Below are 20,206 nucleotides of genomic sequence, written 5' to 3'. Positions count from 1 at the left end.
AGTCCAGTCCAGTTGCAAGGGAGTTAACTCTTAAGTCTATGCATAGTCCAATCACAATCGCGCATCGAAATTGAAATCTGGTTTGTAAACTGTCATGCAGATTTCGATCGATTGCAGGATTTGCAAAGCATGTGCACTGCCAACTCGTTGTCAACAGATATTTTCCAAATCTTTTCATGTTTTTAATCAAGGTGCTCACGTGAGTTGATGCACTTGGCGATGTAAGACGCGTTTTATCACACTATAGATCTTGATTATCGATCAGATCGTCTTGACCGGGCGCCGCCATTTTGTTTGAAGCAAATGCAAGTGATATGAGAGGTTGAATCCGATTGGTCAATAGGAGAGGCATAGAAAGGACATAACCCATAATAGCCACTGGTGGCGCTACGACTGAACCCAGGAATTCCAGCCGAGGCCCCACAAAGCGATATTAGCGCTAAGATGATCGTAACTCCCATACTTTAACATAGGCTTACGATGATCGTAGCGCTAAGATCGCCTTGTTGAACCAGGCCCTGGACTTTTAAAGTCAGTTAACTCTCTTGCCTCAGGAAGATGGACAGGAACAGACATCCATAATTCAGTACTAATAAATAACACCTGCCAAATTTATTAAATTGGCAGCAACAATCACACACTGACCACTATTCAACCTTTCTCTCACTCGCATGTCTATATAACAACACTGTCATCGTGTTATGATGGATCAGGTTTAATCACAGCTTCATCCCATGGACCGTAGATGTTACTGAAAAAAAGAAATACATTCATTTCCATGTTCAAAAGAAATAGGATTTTATAGTGTCAGAAACATTTGTCTCTCAAAAGTTTATTATGGTTCAATTAAAAAGCTAGAATTAATGCATACTCACTTTTTATAAAGCTGTAGTCTGGTGAGCCAGTAGGGGCAGATGAATGTGATGAACAGATGGAACACAGCGAACAACACAGCGCCTGCTGTTGTGACGGACAACAGCAGCATCAGTGCCCCGCCCCCCAGGAGGACAGTCAGTGGAACCTGGCTGCTGGGTGCATGAGTCTGGAAAAATTATATGGAACTTGTTATTTTCTCATTCATGCCATAAACATAAAGCATGTTTTCTTTAATTCAAACTAAAACTTAAACACAATTTGTTTTAGTAAGAAATGCTTAAAAATTGTTTGATTTTGTTTGTTAGTTTGATTGTTGTTTAACGCCGCACTCAGAAATATTCCAGCTATATGACGGCGGTCTGTAAATGATCCAGTCTGGACCAGACAATCCAGTGATTGACATCATGAGCATCGATCCACACAATTGGGATACGATGACATGCATCAACCAAGTCAGCGAGTCTGACCACCCGATCCTGTTAGTCGCCTCTTCGACAAGCATGACACCTTAAAATTGTTTGAAGACAATTCAGCCACTATAGTGGAGACAACTTTAAACAAATATGTGGGAGACTTGGAGGCCACTTGAATTATCTTGTGTGTTTGCAAACTGCTGTCCTCCAAAAGAAAACAAAATAGCGCCACAAGGCTGTGACGCGCAGCTCTTTTGAAGTAATAACTTGATGACACTTTTACTTTATTTTGGTACAAATATTTATAGTCAGTTAAAGGAAGATTGGTGCAAAAGATTCTTGGGAAATGAAAAAAAATGACATCACTGAATGCAAATAGTGACACCATGAATAAACCTGGATATTCTACGGTCATCACATGCACAAAAAGTTTAAGCCTGTTAAAAAATCCCGAATAGCAAAAGGCAACAGTTCAATGCATGCATGAAATGTATATAACGTTTCATGAAGATATATTAAATGGTTTCTGAGTTATGCTCTGGAAACAAAACATGACGGACGGACAGATGGAACCCGTTTCGATATCTGCCGCAAAACACTTTTTTGGTGGAGGATAATCTGCAAACTAGAACGGGGAATGGCCATCAAACACATACCTTCAGTTTCCGCCTCAGGACAGGCCACAGAGCGAACAGCTCAAAGGAAAACACAATGGTTGTGAAGGCATGCCAGGTGGTGTTCAGGCGGGACGCCAGGCACACGGACGCGAACGTTGCCGCGCTTAGAGACAGGGTGCCAGACACACTGGAACATCAACAGAGTTCATGACTAGAGGCTGGGACAAGATGTGATGCCATGCATCTAATCCAGTCACCTTCATGTAGAACAAGCTGGATAAACAGTTATATGCAGCTTTAATTACACTTTCAAGAAGGAATTTCTCCAAGTTTCCACAATCAATAAATAATTCAGGGATTGATTACATGGATTTTGTTTTTGTATAACACCTCACACAGAAAGAATCTAGTCTGGACCAGACAAACCCATGATTGATATTATCATGATTTATGATAATCATGATAATGAACAATGTCCAATGCCACCTGGGTACAATCCACCCAGTCACCGAACATGAATACTGATTCAAGTGGACGTCTGCTACGACAAACATGGGACACTGGGGTCCTTTTCCAGAATATTCTAACCTAGAATCCCCACAGGGTAATGGCAGCTGATGAAACCATGAATGTGAAAGTCCAAATGTGTTTTCTAATCATACAATCTTGAAAAGTTTAATACAAGGCTTTCCGAACGACAATGATGGGCTGTATGACTTATACTGTCAAATCATCATCTATCATCTATCATCAAATCATGATCTCTGTCCAATAGATTGGTTTGTTGTTTAACGCCGCACTCAGCAATATTCCAGCTATATGATGGCAGTCTGTAAATAATCAACCACGCAATTGGGACATGCATCAACCAAGTCAGCGAGCCTGAACACCCGATCCCATCAGTCGCCTCTTACGACAAGCATAGTCGCCTTTTACAGCAAGCAAGGGTTGCTGAATACCTATTCTACCCCGGATCTTCACGGGTCCTGTCCAATAGGATAAACATTTGGAACATAAGATAATTTCCATATACCATGGGACGTACTGCCATACAATAACCGGCCAACTGAAAGACATTCCAGAAAGCCAATTTTTTTTTCAGTTTACAATTTTCAACCTTAAGGAACCTAATGATCATTGTCTGGAATAGAAGTTTAATTTCCAACACTGTGTCACCAGTGGTAAATTCTACGATCTGCATCATTCCCCTCCTGTATCCATCTTCCGGAGGCAAGAGAGTTAACTGACTTAAAAAGTCCAGTTTCCATCCTTGCCGAACTAGACTGGAATTCCTGGGCTCGATCGTAGCGCCACCAGTGGCTATTACCAGTTATGACCCTACTAAACCTCTCCTATGGACCCATCAGATTCCACCTCTCATATCACTTGCGTTTGCTTCACACAAAATGGTGGCGCCCAGTCAGGACGATCTGATCGATAATCGAGTTCTCTATCGTGATAAAACGGGTCCTACATCGCGTAAGGCATCTAATCACGTGAGCACCTTGATAAAAAACATGAAAGGATTTGGAAAATATCAGCTGACAACGAGTTGGAGGTGTACATGCTTTGCAAATCCTGCAATCGACCGAAATCTGCATGACAGTTTACGAACCGGATTTCGATTTCGGTGCGCGATTTTGATTGGACTATGCATAGACTCGTTAGTCCAGCCAAAATGTAACTCCATAATACCAGCCTAGTTCGGCAAGGGTGGAAACTGGACTTTTATTGTAAGTTAACTCCCTTGCCTCGGGAAGATGTCCTGGTTCAGTCTGACACGCTGATATAATCCATCACTCAACATGCTCAGTATTTCAGTGAATATATTAACACCTACATCGCAGCACTTGCACCGTAGTCGTGGAACAGCACGTTGGCCAGCAGCATGATAGTTGTCATGGCATAGATTGTGTCAGTGCTGACTGTCTCTGTCAGGGACACTAAGATCGGTGACAGACCAAAACTGAAGCCGGAAAACAGAACCGCCGTCTTCAGATCGTCCATCACTGGATAAGAAATTAAGCAAAGCATTTACTTTTTCAATTTCGAAAATATCTGTTAAAAATTTATTCCTTATTTGGGCCATTCTACAAACAAATATGATTTCACAGAAACATGACACGAACAAATGTTGTTTTAATACGTTATTGCTACATCCTATTAATATTCCAGCTGTATCACGATTGCAAAAATTTGGAGTAAACAAGTGGTTAACAGCCTTTGTTGTACGATTGCACACTATCCCTCGATCAACATTTTTCAGTCAACTCTTACAACAAGCAACAGGTATCACAGGGACTTATTCTGCACGGAATACTCATAAGGTGAATGCCTATAAAATCAACTAAGCAAACCTTCTGTCTAGTATTTATCGAATTGAATATATTATGAATATATTATGAATATAACATGCATGCAGAGTTTTACAGGGTGCAAATTAGTGCATCAGCATAAAACTAGTCTAGTGCCACGGCACCCCAGCTGTAGTCAACGGTCTAAAATGTCAACAAAGAAAATGCTGCTGCCAGTTTGTTTCTTGTTTAACGCCGCACTCTGCAATATTCCAGCTATATGATGGCGGTCTGTAAATAATCGAGTCTGGACCCGACAATCCAGTGATTGATATCATGAGCATCAATCCACACATCAACAAAGTCAGCGAGTCTGACCATCCGATCTTGTTAGCCGCCTGACAACAAGTATAGTCGCCTTTTACAGCAAGCATGGGTTGCTGAAGACCTATTCTAACCCCAATCTTCACGGGTCAGTTGTTGTTAGTATTGATATTCAAATATTCAAACACACACTTTTAATCATACAACGATCAAGACATAAATAGCTTTTTCAATATGGCTGCCACGGTGGCACCTCATTGGAACCTCATGAATTCTGCTTCCAACAAGCATGTGAAGTTTCAGCTTCATTGGTCCAGTAGTTTCTGAGAAGATGGTGTTTACAGGGTTTGTATCTCTGACACACGCCTACAAAGACGGCAAACTTACTTGTCCTCTTGGACTGGGACCGACTCTGTCCACCATCGATGACTTCATTGAGGAGGTACGCCACGACAGTTACCCCAGTGGACACAACACACAGACTCTCCGCCGACAACCATTTCTCATTCATGTACACAAACACTATCACAAACAAGCAGACGCTGGAACAGGAGATGACACCATGTAAAATAACCCTATTACATGTAAATATTTAACGATACACATTCAATCATGACTGAGGAAAACCTTGGACTACATCAGCCACAGGACTCTCCTAAAAACATTCTGGTGTGCTTTTGGGATTTAAGTGTGCCAACAAGAAGAAAAGCTTTCTCTAAAATTACATAAAAAGGTGTGATTGTACAGTTTTTTTATCACTCTGGCTTCACATAATATACATCATCACAAGGTATTTTTGTGTTTGTTTGTTTGTTCGTTGTTTAATGCCGCACTCAGCAATATTCCAGCTATATGACGGCAGTCTGTAAATATATGAGTCTGGACCAGACAATCCAGTGACTGATGTCATGAGCATCGATACAAGCATTTTGACTTATGCTCAGTGAGACTTGGTGTTGCTTTTGTAAGTATTTCTGTTCTATCACAGCATGTCAGCTTAATGTGTGAGGAACCAAGGAACACCAAGAACGATAATCAGGACAATTCTAGAATTTAAACCCATGATAAAAAATGATGCTGCTTTGCAAATTGAATTGCATATGCTCAATACATCTGTAAAAAGAGACCTGGCAGTTTATGCTACTGGTACCTGCTAAGATGCTGAGTAATCACTCCTGACTCGTAAACCAGCGGCAGGTATTCATATTTCCGGGTGTACACTGGCAAACAAAAAGATGTAAACATTTCAACTAATACAGGAATATATCTATTTATTGACTTATGTAAATTTACATTTGTAAGAATAGAACAAACAGTACAAATAGTGCTTTTCAGACTCTCAGCTAGATTTCCACTTTTAACCATTGTTGAGTGATGGTGGATTCGTAAACCAATTAAAATTCATGCATACATGTTTCACTGACATATTTGACATTGTCGTAGTGTTTTATATCCCATTTGAATTGGCTACTTATGTACACAAATTCACAATCAATGACAGGCCAAACGATCTACCATGACAGGTGACAATGTATATTACACACACATCAACCATATGCACAGTTGTGCTTGAGTATTTTTCTGTTTTTGAGTTATTACTAAATTGAACTTATTTGCGGCCATAATGACAATAATGATCAATTACGTAATTTAGATTAAATTCCAACTAAAATCCATTTAAAAACAGAGCCACTGCAATCATAGGCGCCTTTGGATATCATTGAAACTCTACTAGCCTAATCACCACAGTCCAACCAAACATGGGAACATGAGGCGAGAATGAACAATGTCCGGAACATATGGAAATCATCATCATACAATCCAGTTACGTATCGTATGATACTATCGCGACACAGTTCATGAGACATGACATTTATTTCTCATTTCGTGTTTCTTATTCATAACCCTCAGAATCAAATCAGGACCAAACGCTTCCAACAAAGGTCTTTCGAATTAGACATGGAAGATTTTCGTTAGATGAAATATGCAAGCATACAATTCTTCTTTAATTCATCCAAGAAACTGGCGTCGACGTAGTTATCAGGAACACCTTGGTCCTCGTAGAGGATCTTTCGCCACTTTGGTTTGGCAGCCATTTTGACGATCACGTGATGTGGTGTACAAAAGTTCTCGATGAGTTTAGTATTTAAGTATAGTTTTATTATTAAGGAGTATTTCATGTTAGATATTATCTGAATACACTGTATGAATATATGTCTGTTAAAAAGTATATAACAATTTACTCGTTTCTATGGACGTGACGTCACGGGTTATGACAACAAATATGGCGGACGGCAGAAGAATTTATGTGGATGTGTAAACATTTAAACGTCCATCCTAAGTGGTAGATGTCAGCAATTATATACTGATAGTTTTCGTTGATGGTTTGACAATTCAATATTTTCATTGTCACGCATAAGTAAACAGTCATGCCGCCCAAGAAGAAGAAGAGCGGAAAGAAGAAGGGGAAAAAGAGTGGAAAGAAGTCTGGACGTGGATCTCCAGCCAAAGTTTCCACCGAACAGCTCAGCGAATTGTCCAAAGAATTTTTCCTGATACAAATCAGAGATCTTGAGAACAGACTCGTCAGGTTTGCTATACTTTTCATGTCAACTGTAATGATGTCATTGTAGAATTCTGTAAATGATTTGACAAAATGCAAAGAGAGTTTAAGAGCATTGACTGAATTTGACATTTATGTTATAGTATTGATTTATTTGACAAATATTTTGAATACAAAATAACAGCTTTTACCAGGACACATTAATATATGTTCCCAACTATAGGTCCAAATACATGAACAGTGTCATGCATCAGTTGACTAGCAGTAGAAGTGTACATGTCATATTTATGAATATTGATTGACTGAACACTGTTATAATGCAAATAATTAAATTGTAACATGTTGAACACATATTGAAAGAAATATTTTAAAGTACATTGAATAATGCTTTGAAAGGCCATGTTTTTGTTACAGTTGTTGAGGGTTAATTTTGCCATGTGATCACATTACTGATCCTTGTATCATTGTTCTGATCGGAAGAATGTTGATATTTCTGTCAACCACTGGTTTGTCTGGTAATGGCTTGATTATTTACAGCCCTCCACAACATAGCTGTAATACAGTGCTGTAAAACAACATTCATTCATCTGTTGTCATTTCAAGTCTTCATTAGTTTGCCTGGTACACTGATAGATGAGGATACTGATGGGAATACTGCTTAGCATAAAGCAACTACCGTATTCGACATAATAAGTGCCCCGCTCTAATAAGTGCCCACGGCGATATTTGCTAATATATTGGCAAGTGAACAATCCCAATTAGCACCCCTTCCGATTGATCAATGTACACAAGACTCATTTATTCTTGTATAATATGTGTGTTATATGCATCCTTAGTTGTGGGAAATAAAATTCTTGAAAAATATATCTGTCGTATATATACATTTCAAGCTCTCAGCATAAACTACAAATTTTACGATCTTCCAACTATGTTGTTTTTCACCAAAATAATATTCTAATATGAGCCCCTTATTTCTAATGTTGAGAGTGCCCTGGGCGTTTATTAAGTCGAATACGGTAAAAGAAAACTATTGTAAAAGTTAGATAAGTCAGTGATTAACGTAAACTGTCCATAAAGCGCTGCATAGCATAAATTAAATAAAACTATATTCAACCTGACAGCTTGTCCGTTATTCAAGGTATTTTTTTCTAAGCTGAAAAATAATGACTACTGACTAGATGTCCGAAATGTTTACTGACTACTGACGTGGAACACACCCCATCAAGACCGTGATAGCTTAGTCCTTCATTCAACTTTTCTCTTAATCGGTTTTATCATCCCAAACCGGCTCCCACAGGAGATATCGCTTGGATGAGATCAAGCGATATCTAAACTGTAGATATCGCTGCAATGAAATTACATCACAATGCTTTGCAGACCATTGTGACGCCACTGGTTACCATGACGTCACAATCAAATGACATCACTAATGGCTCTGCTACTGAAGCTGTAAGCAGTACTTTTTTACACTGAAGACACTGCTAATTACTGTTGAAAAAGCTGGAAGAATGATGTTGGATGATAAATAAAATCTCCCCCTTGTGTCTTTTGATATCAAATATATCAACACTCGTTGATAAAAGTGGCAAAAATCCTCGACAAGCCTCAGAATTTTTCCACTTTTATCAACTCGTGTTGATATATTTCATATCAAAAGACACTCGGGTGAGATTCTCTATATGTCATCATTGGTCTAGTGGTTATCAATGTACTTAAATAGGGATGCAACTTACCGTATTCGTTGTAATAAGCGCCTAGGGTGCTCTCAAAATTAGAAATAGTGGGCTTTTATTAGAATATTATTTTGGTGAAAAAAAACAGAGTTGAAAGATAAATTTTGTGGTTTATGCTGACAGCCTGAAATGTTTATATACGAGAGATATATTTTTCCAGAATATAATTGCCCATAATTAAGGGTGCATATAACACACGAGTGCATATTATACGCGAATAAATAAGTCTTGTGTACATTGATCAATCGGAAGGGGTGCTAATTGGGATTCTTCACTAGCCAATATATTAGCAAATATCGCTGTGGGCGCTTATTACAGCGGGGCGCTTATTACGTGGAATACGGTAATCTTAAAGATTTACTAGCCAGAATAGTGATACCCTATAAGAACACCACCTAAACATTAGACAAACTGACTCATGCTAGGGAGCTAGTGCCAATTTGTGTCCCGTTAATAACTAATTGTCATGTATAATTCATTGTTGGGATTGGTCACTTGTGACAAACTATAGGATATGAAAATTGGATAGGAAATGAAAGAGTGAATTATTCAGTATCTATAGTAGATTCAGTTCTATTTCTGTACATCTTCCCGAGGCAAGGGAGTTAACTGACTATAAAAGTCCAGTTTCCACCCTTGTTGAACTAGGCTGGTATTATGGAGTTACATTTTGACTGGACTAACGAGTCTCTGCATAGTCCTATCAAAATCGCGCACCGAAATCGTTTCGTAATGTGTCATGCAGATTTTGGTCGACTGCAGGATTTGCAAAGCATGTGCACCGCTAACTCTTTGTCAACAGATATTTTCTAAATCTTTTCATGTTTTTAATCAAGGTGCTCACGTGATTTGATGCACTTTGCGATGTAAGACTCGTTTTATCACAATATAGATCTTGATTATCGATCAGATCGTCTTGACTGGGCGCCACCATTTTGTTTGAAGCAAATGCAAGTGATACAAGAGGTTGAATCTGATTGGTCAATAGGAAAGGCATAGAAAGGACATAACTCGTAATGGCCACTGGTGGCGCTACAATCGAGCCCAGGAATTCCAGCCAAGTTCGGCAAGGGTAGGAACTGGACTTTTAAAGTCAGTTAACTCTCTTGCCTCGGGAAGATGATTTCTGTAAGGCCTAAAAATATAACACACACTCCGCTCCCCACTTCAACCACAATAAATATGCATCTTTCCAGTTTCTTTACTGAACCCTTCACCTGGCGTCGCCTACTCAAAATCTTTTTCCTCTTTTATCTTGAGTTACACAATCCCATTTCCAGTAATGCCTTCTCTTTGTGCCACCACAAACTAATGCCAAGATAATAATAAGGTGTCCAAACTTTCAAAATCTCTCTCAGACAACCAGTCTCAACCACACACGGAAATGAGAACTAAAAGAGCCAAAATCTAGCAAAGTGACTTTGGTCCTTTTGGAACTTGACTTTGGCCCTTTTATATAATTTTAAGTAGCTATATTTCAAAAACGCATCAATGAAAACATACAATATTTTTCCTACAGGTAGACAAAAACTCATAGATTTTATTTATGCAATAATATGCAAAAAGGGCCAAAGTGCATTTTGGCCCCTTTTAGCTCTAAGCTCTTCAATTGTATTAATGACTTAAAATGGTTTCCTCATTTCTTAAATTATGCTTATCCATGGGCCAAAAGGGGCCTGAAAACACCTTCTCCTTTAGGTCATCTAAATGAGCTGACTAAGATGGTAATATGATTGGCAGGTGATCGTATCCCAATGTGACCTTTGCTTTCAGCATGGATTCAGTCACTAGATTGAAAAGTCCCTGCTTTCATGTTGCTGACTGTGGCATAAAACAACAGCCTCTCACTTGATACATCATCCTAATACTTCTACCAATCTCTATTACTCGTGAAGATCCAGGGTAGAATTGGTCTTCAGCAACCCATGCTTGCCATCAAAGGCAACTATGCTTGTCATAAAAGCGACTAACAGGATCGAGATCAGGCTTGCTGACTTGGTTGGTGCATGTCATCGTATCCCAATTGCGTGGATTGATGCTCATGATGTCAATCACTGGATTGTCTGGCCCAGACTTGATTATTTACAGACCGTCGTCATGTAGCTGGAATATTGATGTGTGTGGCATTAAACAACAAACAAACAAACAAACAAAGACTAATCTGTCTTATTAATCCCTGCAGGTATCAGAAAAAGTGTGATGAGCTTGAAGTTGGAAATGCCCAGTTCCATGCCAAGTTTGACCAGATGGACACGGATAAGAGGGAGATCGTGTCCTTCTGGAAACAACAAGTGGAGAAAAAGTGTAAGCTTCTGCATCTTATAACAAGCTGTACAACAATAAACAGTAGCAATAATGCATACACCCCAAGAAATTAATTATTACAATTTCATCCAATGGTACATTGAAGTATATAACATTGACTAGTGTTTTAATTTCTTGAGTGTACTTTGTTTTTTAATATTGGTTAGCATTGCATTCAGCCACTGGTAACCAAAGTGATGGCATTAATCCTGCTGGGAATCATGCAGGAAGCAAAAGCACTGTAAGTCACCATGATCCCCAGTTAGGTGGTCTAGCTTTGGTTGCTAGTAGTCTATAGCATAGTCTTGATTGATACTAAATAATCTATTGTAAAATGATGTGTTTTAATATTGATCTGGTTTGTTTTATACTTTAACTGTGATACTTACCTTACTGTTTCACTCTCCTTTGTCGACATATTTAATGATAAATAACTTATTCTCATCGCAATATGGCTGCAGTATTGCCATGTATCGCGATGTAAAATTTTAACTCAATCTAAATGTGAAGTTGGAGGCAATTTATTTTTTATATTCATTTTTTTAAACTATTTTCAAGGGCGTTATTGTCACCTGAACCATTGTTTTTCAGCTGATGAACTGGCAGACTTGAACGATCGTTTCATTGGTTTGCAACAAGCCAAAGATGCAGAGAAGGAAACCTACGAGAATCAGCTGCAGTCCTTGAGGAATGAGTACCAGGAGATGAAGGATCAGCTGACATCAGAGAACATGATCTTAGGTAAGGGATAAGTGATGCTGGCGATACTGAAAGCATGCAGGAATCAGATCTATTTCAGGGCCCTGTTGCACAAAGTGATCTTAGCTCTAAGATTATCATAAGTCTATGTTAAGATATGGGAGTTAGGATTGTCTTAGCGCTAAGATTGCTTTGTGGAACGGGGCCAAGGGCTGTAATCTGTGGCATTAATGTCGATCCCATTGTTAAAATCCATTATGCCCAAAGTAATGTCATGACTTTTTTTGTCATTTCTTACAGACAATGTCATTTCTTGTATGATGTCATGTTGATGCATTTTCATCAAGGAATGTCGTTGTCATCTGTATTACTTTTGTAATTCTATAAATGCATACTCACTCACGCCCTTGTCAGGGTCACGGGTAGCCACAATCATGTAAGGTGCCTCATTTCGCTGTGCTGAGTTGCATCACTTGGACGCACCAGAATCGATGATCATGGGTTCAAATCCCAGTTTGCCCTGATTATGTTTCTAGGTTTACAGCACAATACCCATGCTTGTGGTTTCACCAAAGTGGTCAACGTCTGAGACCTGCATCAGTTAGCCCTTCCTTGCCATCAAACTGACACGCTGATATATCTGGAATACTGTTCAAAGCGGCATTAAACCCAACTCACTCACTCTCCCTGTTGTAGGTGGCAAGCTAGCTTCTCTGGAGGAGTTCAAGGTACAGAAGGAGGACTTGATGGCCAAGTTTGCCATGATGGAAGAAGAGCTGGCCAAGAAGGATCAGGATCACAAGGAGGCCATCTATGCCTTGGAGAAGAAGGCTGTCATTGATAAAGACAGGTCAGTGATCAGCAGCTAGGGGTGATTGGTATACAGTTGAACCTGGAAATGGGTGGTCCTGTCATCCAAGGCACAATTTGCTGTGCAGATTTCATCACTTTGGGGTGCAAAGAACTGTTGATTGTGGGTTTGAATCCCAGATTTGGGCCTTGATATGTTTCTAGGTTTCTCAGTTCAAAGACCGCCTCCGTGGTCTTGTGGTAGAGTGTCCACCCGGAGAGCGGAAGGTCCGGGGTTCGATCCCCGACCGCGTCATACCAAAAGACGTTAAAAGATGGTACTTGTTGTTACCCTGTCAGGCGCTCGACATTAAGGGACAAGGACTGGTCGGCTGGGAGTCAGTATACTGTGTCTGAGTGGCGTATTCATGTGTAACTGCAGCATGGTATCTCATTGTGCGGGCACTATAAATCGGCATCAGTCCGGCCTAGTACAAAGCGGTCTAGTTAAAGCGGTCACACTGAAGACATGGGTTCAATTACCCACATGGGTACAATGTGTGAAACCCATTTCTGGTGTCCCCGTCCTTGATATTGCTGGTATATTGCCAAAAGCAATGTAACGCCATACTCACAAACTTACTTATGCTGAGTTAAGGCAATGAAATTTGCATTTTGGGTAATATTATCATCAACAAAAGAACATGTATGGGAGCATTTAAGTCAGTTTTAAGAAAGGGAATATCAGGGATAATTCTGGGGTGGGGCCTTGTGCTTTTAGCCCCTAAATTTGAAAAAAGGCCCACATTTTCAAATACAATGGGGCATTTTAACATTGTGCTGTATGGGCTTACCTCTGGAAAATTTGAAATTTTCACATAAAGGGTCCATGTCAGAAAATTCCTAGAGTGAACCCTGAAATATGAAAATACCTAGATACAAGCCCTTTCTATAGCATACTCTTTTAACACTAGAAAATATAAGCTGCCATCCCACACCACTTTCTTTGAGTGAGAGCCACATTGTATTTTTTCAAATTTTGCATATTATGGATTTGGAGGTTTGCAGAAATATATTTGAGAGAAAGCTGAAAAAAATTATTGTTATGGGTAAACATTGATTTTACATTGATAAGTTGATGTCGTTGAAATAAGTGTTTCTTTTATTTTATGATGAACTTTGACAGGTTAAAGAAAGAGATGATTCTGAGAGTGAACCAAGTTGCTGCCGAGTTTAGAAAAGTTTCCAACAAGCAAATGGCAGAGACAACTAAAAGGACAATACGGGAAAATGTGTCAATCAACGCACAGTTAGCGAAAATGTCAGACAAAACCATGGAACTGATTCAGGAAAACGATGAACTCCGTCAGCGGGAGAAGAAACAGAAACAGCAGATTGAGATGCTGGAGACAAATGAGAAGGAATTACTGAAGAAAAATCATAGCGGTCAAAAGGTACATGGTTTGAATCATTTGTTGGACAGGTTCCGCAATAAATATTTGTTTAGTTGATTTACACACTTTTAATTTTTTTTCTTGCAGTGTTGGTGGTAAGAAATAATAAGATCTCAACTGCACTCTTGAGGCACATGAATGTGGCCATTTTCCCACCTAAATGACTGCGCAACCAGATATGTCATGTTGAAGGATTACATAGCTTTAAAGTTTGCATTAAACACTTCACTATTGCATTAGTATTTTGCATGTCACAATGAATATTCTTTTCAACACAAATTTATTAGAGTGATGTTGCATATTATTTTATTTTTTTAAATTATACCAGTAGATCAATATTAAAACAATATCTGAATTATTTTTTTATTAGATTTTCATTTTGCTATTGTTCATTTTGACAGATCAGGAAAACAATTTCTTTCAATTAATCACCTTATGTTAGGCAGGATATGGTACTTGCTGCATCGTTGGTTCATCAGGCTCTTCTTGGTTCTGTCTGATGGCTGATGCAACTTAGGAATCATCCCTGTGTTCAGTACCAGAAAGCGATCTGTTATGTTTTGAATGAACTGTTTTTTGGCACTCATGTCATTTTGCAAAAGACATTAGAAGTATTTTGCCAAGCAACCAAATTCAATATTATCTACACCCTACAAATGTTCTGTTTGAAGTGTTTTCTTCTCCATGATTGAAATCTGTATTGTGTGTACATTTATGGTAAGCCTACACTCTCCACCTGTCTATAGCATGGGACTACAGTCTCCATACAGTCTGCGACTTAAGTCACTTGTCAGAAGCCCGAGTCTAGTAAAATTCTGTTTGGTCTAGTACAAAAATAGTCCATATAACAGCACTAAAATTAAATGATGCCAAGAGCTAATTCGGGCTGTTTGACTCTAAAGTTTTTGGCATAGAGTGAGTGAGTATGGGTTTATGCAGCAATATTCCAGCAATATTACGGCAGGGACACCAGAAATGGGCTTCACACATTGTACCCATGTCGGGAATCAAACCTGGGTCTTCGGCGTGACAAGCAAACGCTTTAACCACTAGGCTGCCCAACCGCCCTGTTTTGTACAAACTGTCCATGTATCATGTATGGGAGTAGCTGGGGTGTAAGACACTCAAGGTGTGGATTGGGTTGTACACTACCTAGATCACATCGAACACAGCCTTTTCAACAGTAAAACATGGAAATAGCCTTTTGAGGCTTATATCAAAGGAAAAAAAGAACTAGAATACTTAATGACAGATTATTCATAACTTGTTCTTGGTATATTAAACAATGTTATTTTTAGAAGAATAAATAGATGTGTGAAATATTCGAGTCATAACTTTGTTTGTGTTCAGATGATCAAGATGTTCACGGAGAAGTGTCGGAACCAGGAAGCTATGATAGCAGAGTACGAGCTAAGAGAGGAGGAGTATAGAGAGCGTGATGCCGAGGCAGATCTCCTCCGTCAACAGGTGGAGTCAACTCGCGAGGAGAACCAGCAGCTGTATGGGGAGAAGGATCAACAGGAAGAGCAGCTTCGAGATGTCACATACCATCTGGAAAAGGAGAGGAAAGAAAAGGCCAAGATTGACCGAGTTCTGGCAGACACTGCCTATGCTCTCAAGATGGTTCTCAGGGTATGTTGTAATATTGTGTTCAGACCTCAAAATGGTTCTCATGGTATGTTTTAATATTGTGTTCAGCTCTCAAAATGGCTGTCAGGGTATGTTGTAATATTGTGTTCAGCTCTCAAAATGGCTGTCAGGGTATGCTGTAATATTGTGTTCAGCTCTCAAAATGGCTGTCAGGGTATGTTGTAATATTGTGTTCAGCTCTCAAGATGGCTGTCAGGGTATGTTGTAATATTGTGTTCATCTCTCAAGATGGTTGTCAGGGTATGTTTTAATATTGTGTTCAGCTCTCAAAATGGCTGTCAGGGTATGTTTTGATATTGTGTCCAGCTCTCAAAATGGCTTTCTTGTTTATACAATGTCCTGGTATAGATATGTGTTTACAGATTTGAAGGTGCTACTGAGTAAACCTCTGCATCTACAATTCTTTCAGTTCTAAATAAAATTTCAAATGTAAGGCTAAAAAAAATTAGTCTTGGTTCTAAGGCACTGCCCGCATCATCATAAAGTCTGCCACACGTTTCGTTTTTATTTCCATTTTTAAAAAAATTAAAAAATCCTAATACTTAAGAACAATGCGATCCAATATTGCACACAGTTACTTCCCTTTACATGCGCACTGATTCACGGCACAACTTTTTTTTATTGTCATGGCAGCAATTAGGAGTTTGTATGCTTGTTAATGTAGAGGGGCTGTTTCCCAGATACACAAAAGTTTATTGGGTTATATACTAGTTTGAACAAGCCAAAAAAACGCCCACCCGCACTGTATTTTCAAAAGTCATTGTCTTGATTCAAAATCCCTCTCTTACCATTGTCAAATCAGCCAATTGTTTCAGCTATGATTGTAGTTTGAAATGTGGGACATGGTACAAGGATATCTTTTTTATTTTTGTGTGTGTTTGTTTGTTGTTTAATACCGCACTCAGCAATATTCCAGCTATATGATGGCGATCTGTAAAAAATAGAGTCTGGACCAGACAATCAAGTGATTGATATTATTGAATCATTGTGCTTCCCTTATTAATACTATATGTTTCAATTTGCCAGTTGTATCAAAATTATTACATTAAATCTGATTTCCCTCCCTGATGTCTAGAAAACTGATGCAGAAGAGGACCTAGATGAAGAAGATGCTCTGAATGAGATGGAGAGCCGGGACCGGATGCTGGAGCAGCTGCTCATCCTCCTCAACAGTGCTGCAGCTGTGGGCGTCGGCCCACCCCCCGGGGAACTGGGCAAGCAGTACGAGGAGATGGAGAGGAGTGCAAGTAAAATTCCTGGCAGTGGCAAGGGCATTAGGAGAGGGTAAGTTCTGGTATATAATAATAATTTGTCATATGAGGGGCGTTCAATAAGTTTTGCAACTTCAATATAAGACCAAGTCGCAGAATATCTTTTGCACTTTTATTTTTCAATATAATCTCCATTCACCTCAATACACTTATTCCATTTGTCCTTCAAGCTTTTAATACCACTTTTATAGACATACACAGATTGGCCCTCTAACCACGCCTCTGTGGCAGCCTTTATGTCCTCATCATCCTGGAAGCATCTTCCAAGTAGGGCAGATTTCATTTGCCAGAACAGGAAAAAGTCACTGGGGGCTAAGTCTGGGCTGTAGGGTGGGTGATTTAACTGTACAGCCCAGACTTAGCCCCCAGTGACTATTTCCTTGTATCGTTGGTTGTTTTTTTTCCTCGTTTGTCCCCGTATTCAAACAAGAGCATGAACATGTCAAATCCCAGTCATCCACAGTGATCCAGTCCCTCTACAGCTTTGTGGCATCTACAGAGAATGTTTGTATCCTCTTACAGTCAGTTACCGTTGTCCCCGATCTCAAACACCGGAGGTACACTGCCTCACTACAGCCTGGGTGACCTGGGGCTCATCCCCCGCCCCAAGCAGCTCATCCCCACCAACCTGGACAAGATGAGGGTGTTGTCGGCCACCACCAGACTCGGCACCCTCAGGAAGGTCCTCACTCGCTCTGTGGGCATCCAGACTGTCAGCGCCCCCAAGGTGAGAACAGGAAGTCCGACAGTATTGAAATAATGAAAATATCATGTTGGATAGAAAAATAAATTCCTCCTATTTTGAGACACCCCCACATACCCCCTTTGACTTAATTACCCTATCGCCAGAGTGGAGTTTACCTCTACCCAAACACAAGGAAACACAAATTAGTCATCAACATGTATGGGTATTTTTTTTAAAGTCTTCATACTTCTACTAATGAAAAATGTTACATTTCCGAAGATACTGATGTGAGTGACATTGTCATATATATGTTTAAAGCATCTGTCACTTTGGTATAAGTCGTACAGGTTGAAAGTTGTCAGACAAAATGACGTTTTTTGTATTGCTTCAGACTTTCTGATTGGTCAATCATGTTGCTTGATTGACAGGTGATAAACAATTTTACCACAGGGCTCATCTGTTCATTTTCAAGGACATTAACTGATTGTCATCCAAATTGTCCTAGAGATATTTTTCAAATTTGGTAATTATATAGATAATGTCCTATTACATGTTGACAAAATCATGATAGTGTCTGCTGCAAAATCACAGGCACCAAGATTCTAATGCAAGAAATACGTTTTGGTACAGATGCTAGTTCCTTTATCAAACTGGGGGCGAAAGGGTAGGCAAGCCTAGTGGTTAAAGCGTTCGCTTGTCATGCCAAATGCCCGAGTTCGATTCCTGATTCGGGTACAATGTGTATAGCCCATTTCCGGTGTCCCCCGCTGTGATATTGCTCGAATATTGCAAAAAGCAGGGTAAAACACAACTCATTTTCTCTCTTATCTACTAACTGTTTGACTGGCATTCTAGAAGTTGGTGAGTAAAGATGTAGATCAACCTGCAGTGTAAGAATCTACATCGAAATGTTCCAGATTCAATAAACCAGAAGTTGTTATCAATAAACTTGTATGTTTTCATATTTACCTTTATGAAGCAAGTGATCAAAAACTGGCTAGGACATCTCAACACTCGCTTGGTAATAGTACCAGCATCTGTACCATGATGTCAATTTGAGGGAAGATGAAGATGAAGACCATGTCAACTCTATCTCAATTGGGAAATTAGACTCGTTTGTACGCTGCATCAAACAGAAAATTGTGTGAATTTTATCAAAGTCATTGGGGGTCATTTTCTTTTTATGTTTGCCCACTTGTGGGTGAACTGACCCTCTTCAAGCACTGTATAAAAGAGGGCACAGGTGATCCATTCGTCTAAGGTGTCACAATTCGTTGTGCAGAGTTGCATCTTGGGCAGACCAGGAACCTAGGATCATGTGTTTGAATCTCAGTTCACTCCGATTTTGTTTCTAGGTTTGTCAGCACCATACCCATGCTCATGGGTTTCACCGAAGTCGTTAACATCTGAGACCTATGTCACTTTCAGCTTTCCTCCCACATTAAGCTGACACGCTATGATATAACTGGAATACTGTTCAAAGCGGCATTAAGCCCAACACTCACTCTCTGTATAAATGTGTAAGTTACAGTTGAAACTCTATTTTTCAGGCCATGTTTTATGCTGACCAGCTGCTCACTCGGGTACCAATGTCCACACAACATGTAGTCATGCAAGAGCTTCATTCATTGGATAAACCCAAGACACCAATCGCTCTTGGACCAATCGCAACATCCAAGAGACTTTCCAGTAAAGTATACTAAAGCTGTGTATATGACACTGAGCACATTGCATGCCTTGCCAATCAGTGACATCTGTGATGAAATATACATCATTCTGATCATGCAGCTCACTGTAAACACAGTCTTCACTTCTGATATTGACATGCTATTAACAACATTGTGTCAATCACATTTCACATTCACTTCCTATGTTGATGTCCAATTATCAAATAATTCCAATAACAATATAGCCTGAAATTAAGTGAATTCAATGAATTGGTCACATGATTTTGTTGATTATCTTTAGGATTGTTATGTGATATGTTTTTTAAATTTATTGAATCAAAAATTGAATTAGTTTTATGTTATTAGCCATGTAAATTTGTGATATAGGTTTTTATATCTGTCAATATGACAATTAAATTTGAAGTCAAAATCATGAACTTAAAACCTTTGAAATTTAACATTTACATTTTGCGCAACTAAATATAATTCCGTCCAGTTAATTGGCAAATATATTTATGTACATAACAATTATGTATCTTATTTGTTTACAGATTTAACATATCTGTACATTTGTTTATTTGATTTAAGCTGTGTAAAAAGAAATATTGATCTTTGTACAAATTTAGGATCAAAGTGATTTTAAACTTGGACAGATTTTGTTAATAGTCAATTCATCTTTAGTATTATTGTTGTGTGTATATTTAAATTCTACTTATCGTGTGATATTGAAAGTATATTTTATTAATGCACAGGTGTTTTTCTTTCTTTTTTTGAGAAATAAAAAACCTGCATCTTAGTCACAGCATCTTCTTATCTTTTCACTGTCTTGAATATGTCACATATCTTGTCACTCATCTGAATGTGATG

The 20,206-nt window shown here is 39.1% G+C and overlaps 2 protein-coding genes across 2 annotated transcripts; one reads left to right on the top strand and one right to left on the bottom strand.

Annotated features, from left to right (window-relative positions):
* Positions 1-445: 445 nt before the first annotated feature.
* LOC124119949 (phosphatidylinositol N-acetylglucosaminyltransferase subunit C-like) lies at positions 446-6,626 on the bottom strand. Its single transcript, XM_046482652.2, has 7 exons — positions 6,521-6,626; positions 5,675-5,744; positions 4,912-5,066; positions 3,747-3,915; positions 1,946-2,093; positions 876-1,042; positions 446-751 (listed from the first exon to the last, which is right to left on the bottom strand). Exons 1-7 carry the CDS (start codon positions 6,618-6,620, stop codon positions 700-702), a joined length of 861 nt encoding a protein of 286 aa, XP_046338608.2. The 5' UTR covers positions 6,621-6,626; the 3' UTR covers positions 446-699.
* A 173-nt stretch (positions 6,627-6,799) lies between these two features.
* LOC124119929 (cilia- and flagella-associated protein 157-like) lies at positions 6,800-20,135 on the top strand. The gene is made up of 9 exons (XM_046482604.2): positions 6,800-7,114; positions 11,003-11,124; positions 11,716-11,865; positions 12,520-12,673; positions 13,799-14,066; positions 15,417-15,698; positions 16,792-17,000; positions 17,510-17,714; positions 19,223-20,135. Exons 1-9 carry the CDS (start codon positions 6,954-6,956, stop codon positions 19,373-19,375), a joined length of 1,704 nt encoding a protein of 567 aa, XP_046338560.1. The 5' UTR covers positions 6,800-6,953; the 3' UTR covers positions 19,376-20,135.
* The last annotated feature ends 71 nt before the right edge of the window (positions 20,136-20,206 follow it).

This window comes from Haliotis rufescens, unplaced genomic scaffold, assembly GCF_023055435.1.
Source record: "Haliotis rufescens isolate VD_foot unplaced genomic scaffold, xgHalRufe1.0.p SCAF_8, whole genome shotgun sequence".
Lineage (NCBI taxonomy): Eukaryota > Metazoa > Mollusca > Gastropoda > Lepetellida > Haliotidae > Haliotis > Haliotis rufescens.
Note: the sequence above shows the minus strand (reverse complement) of the source record. Positions and strands in the feature narration are given on the sequence as shown.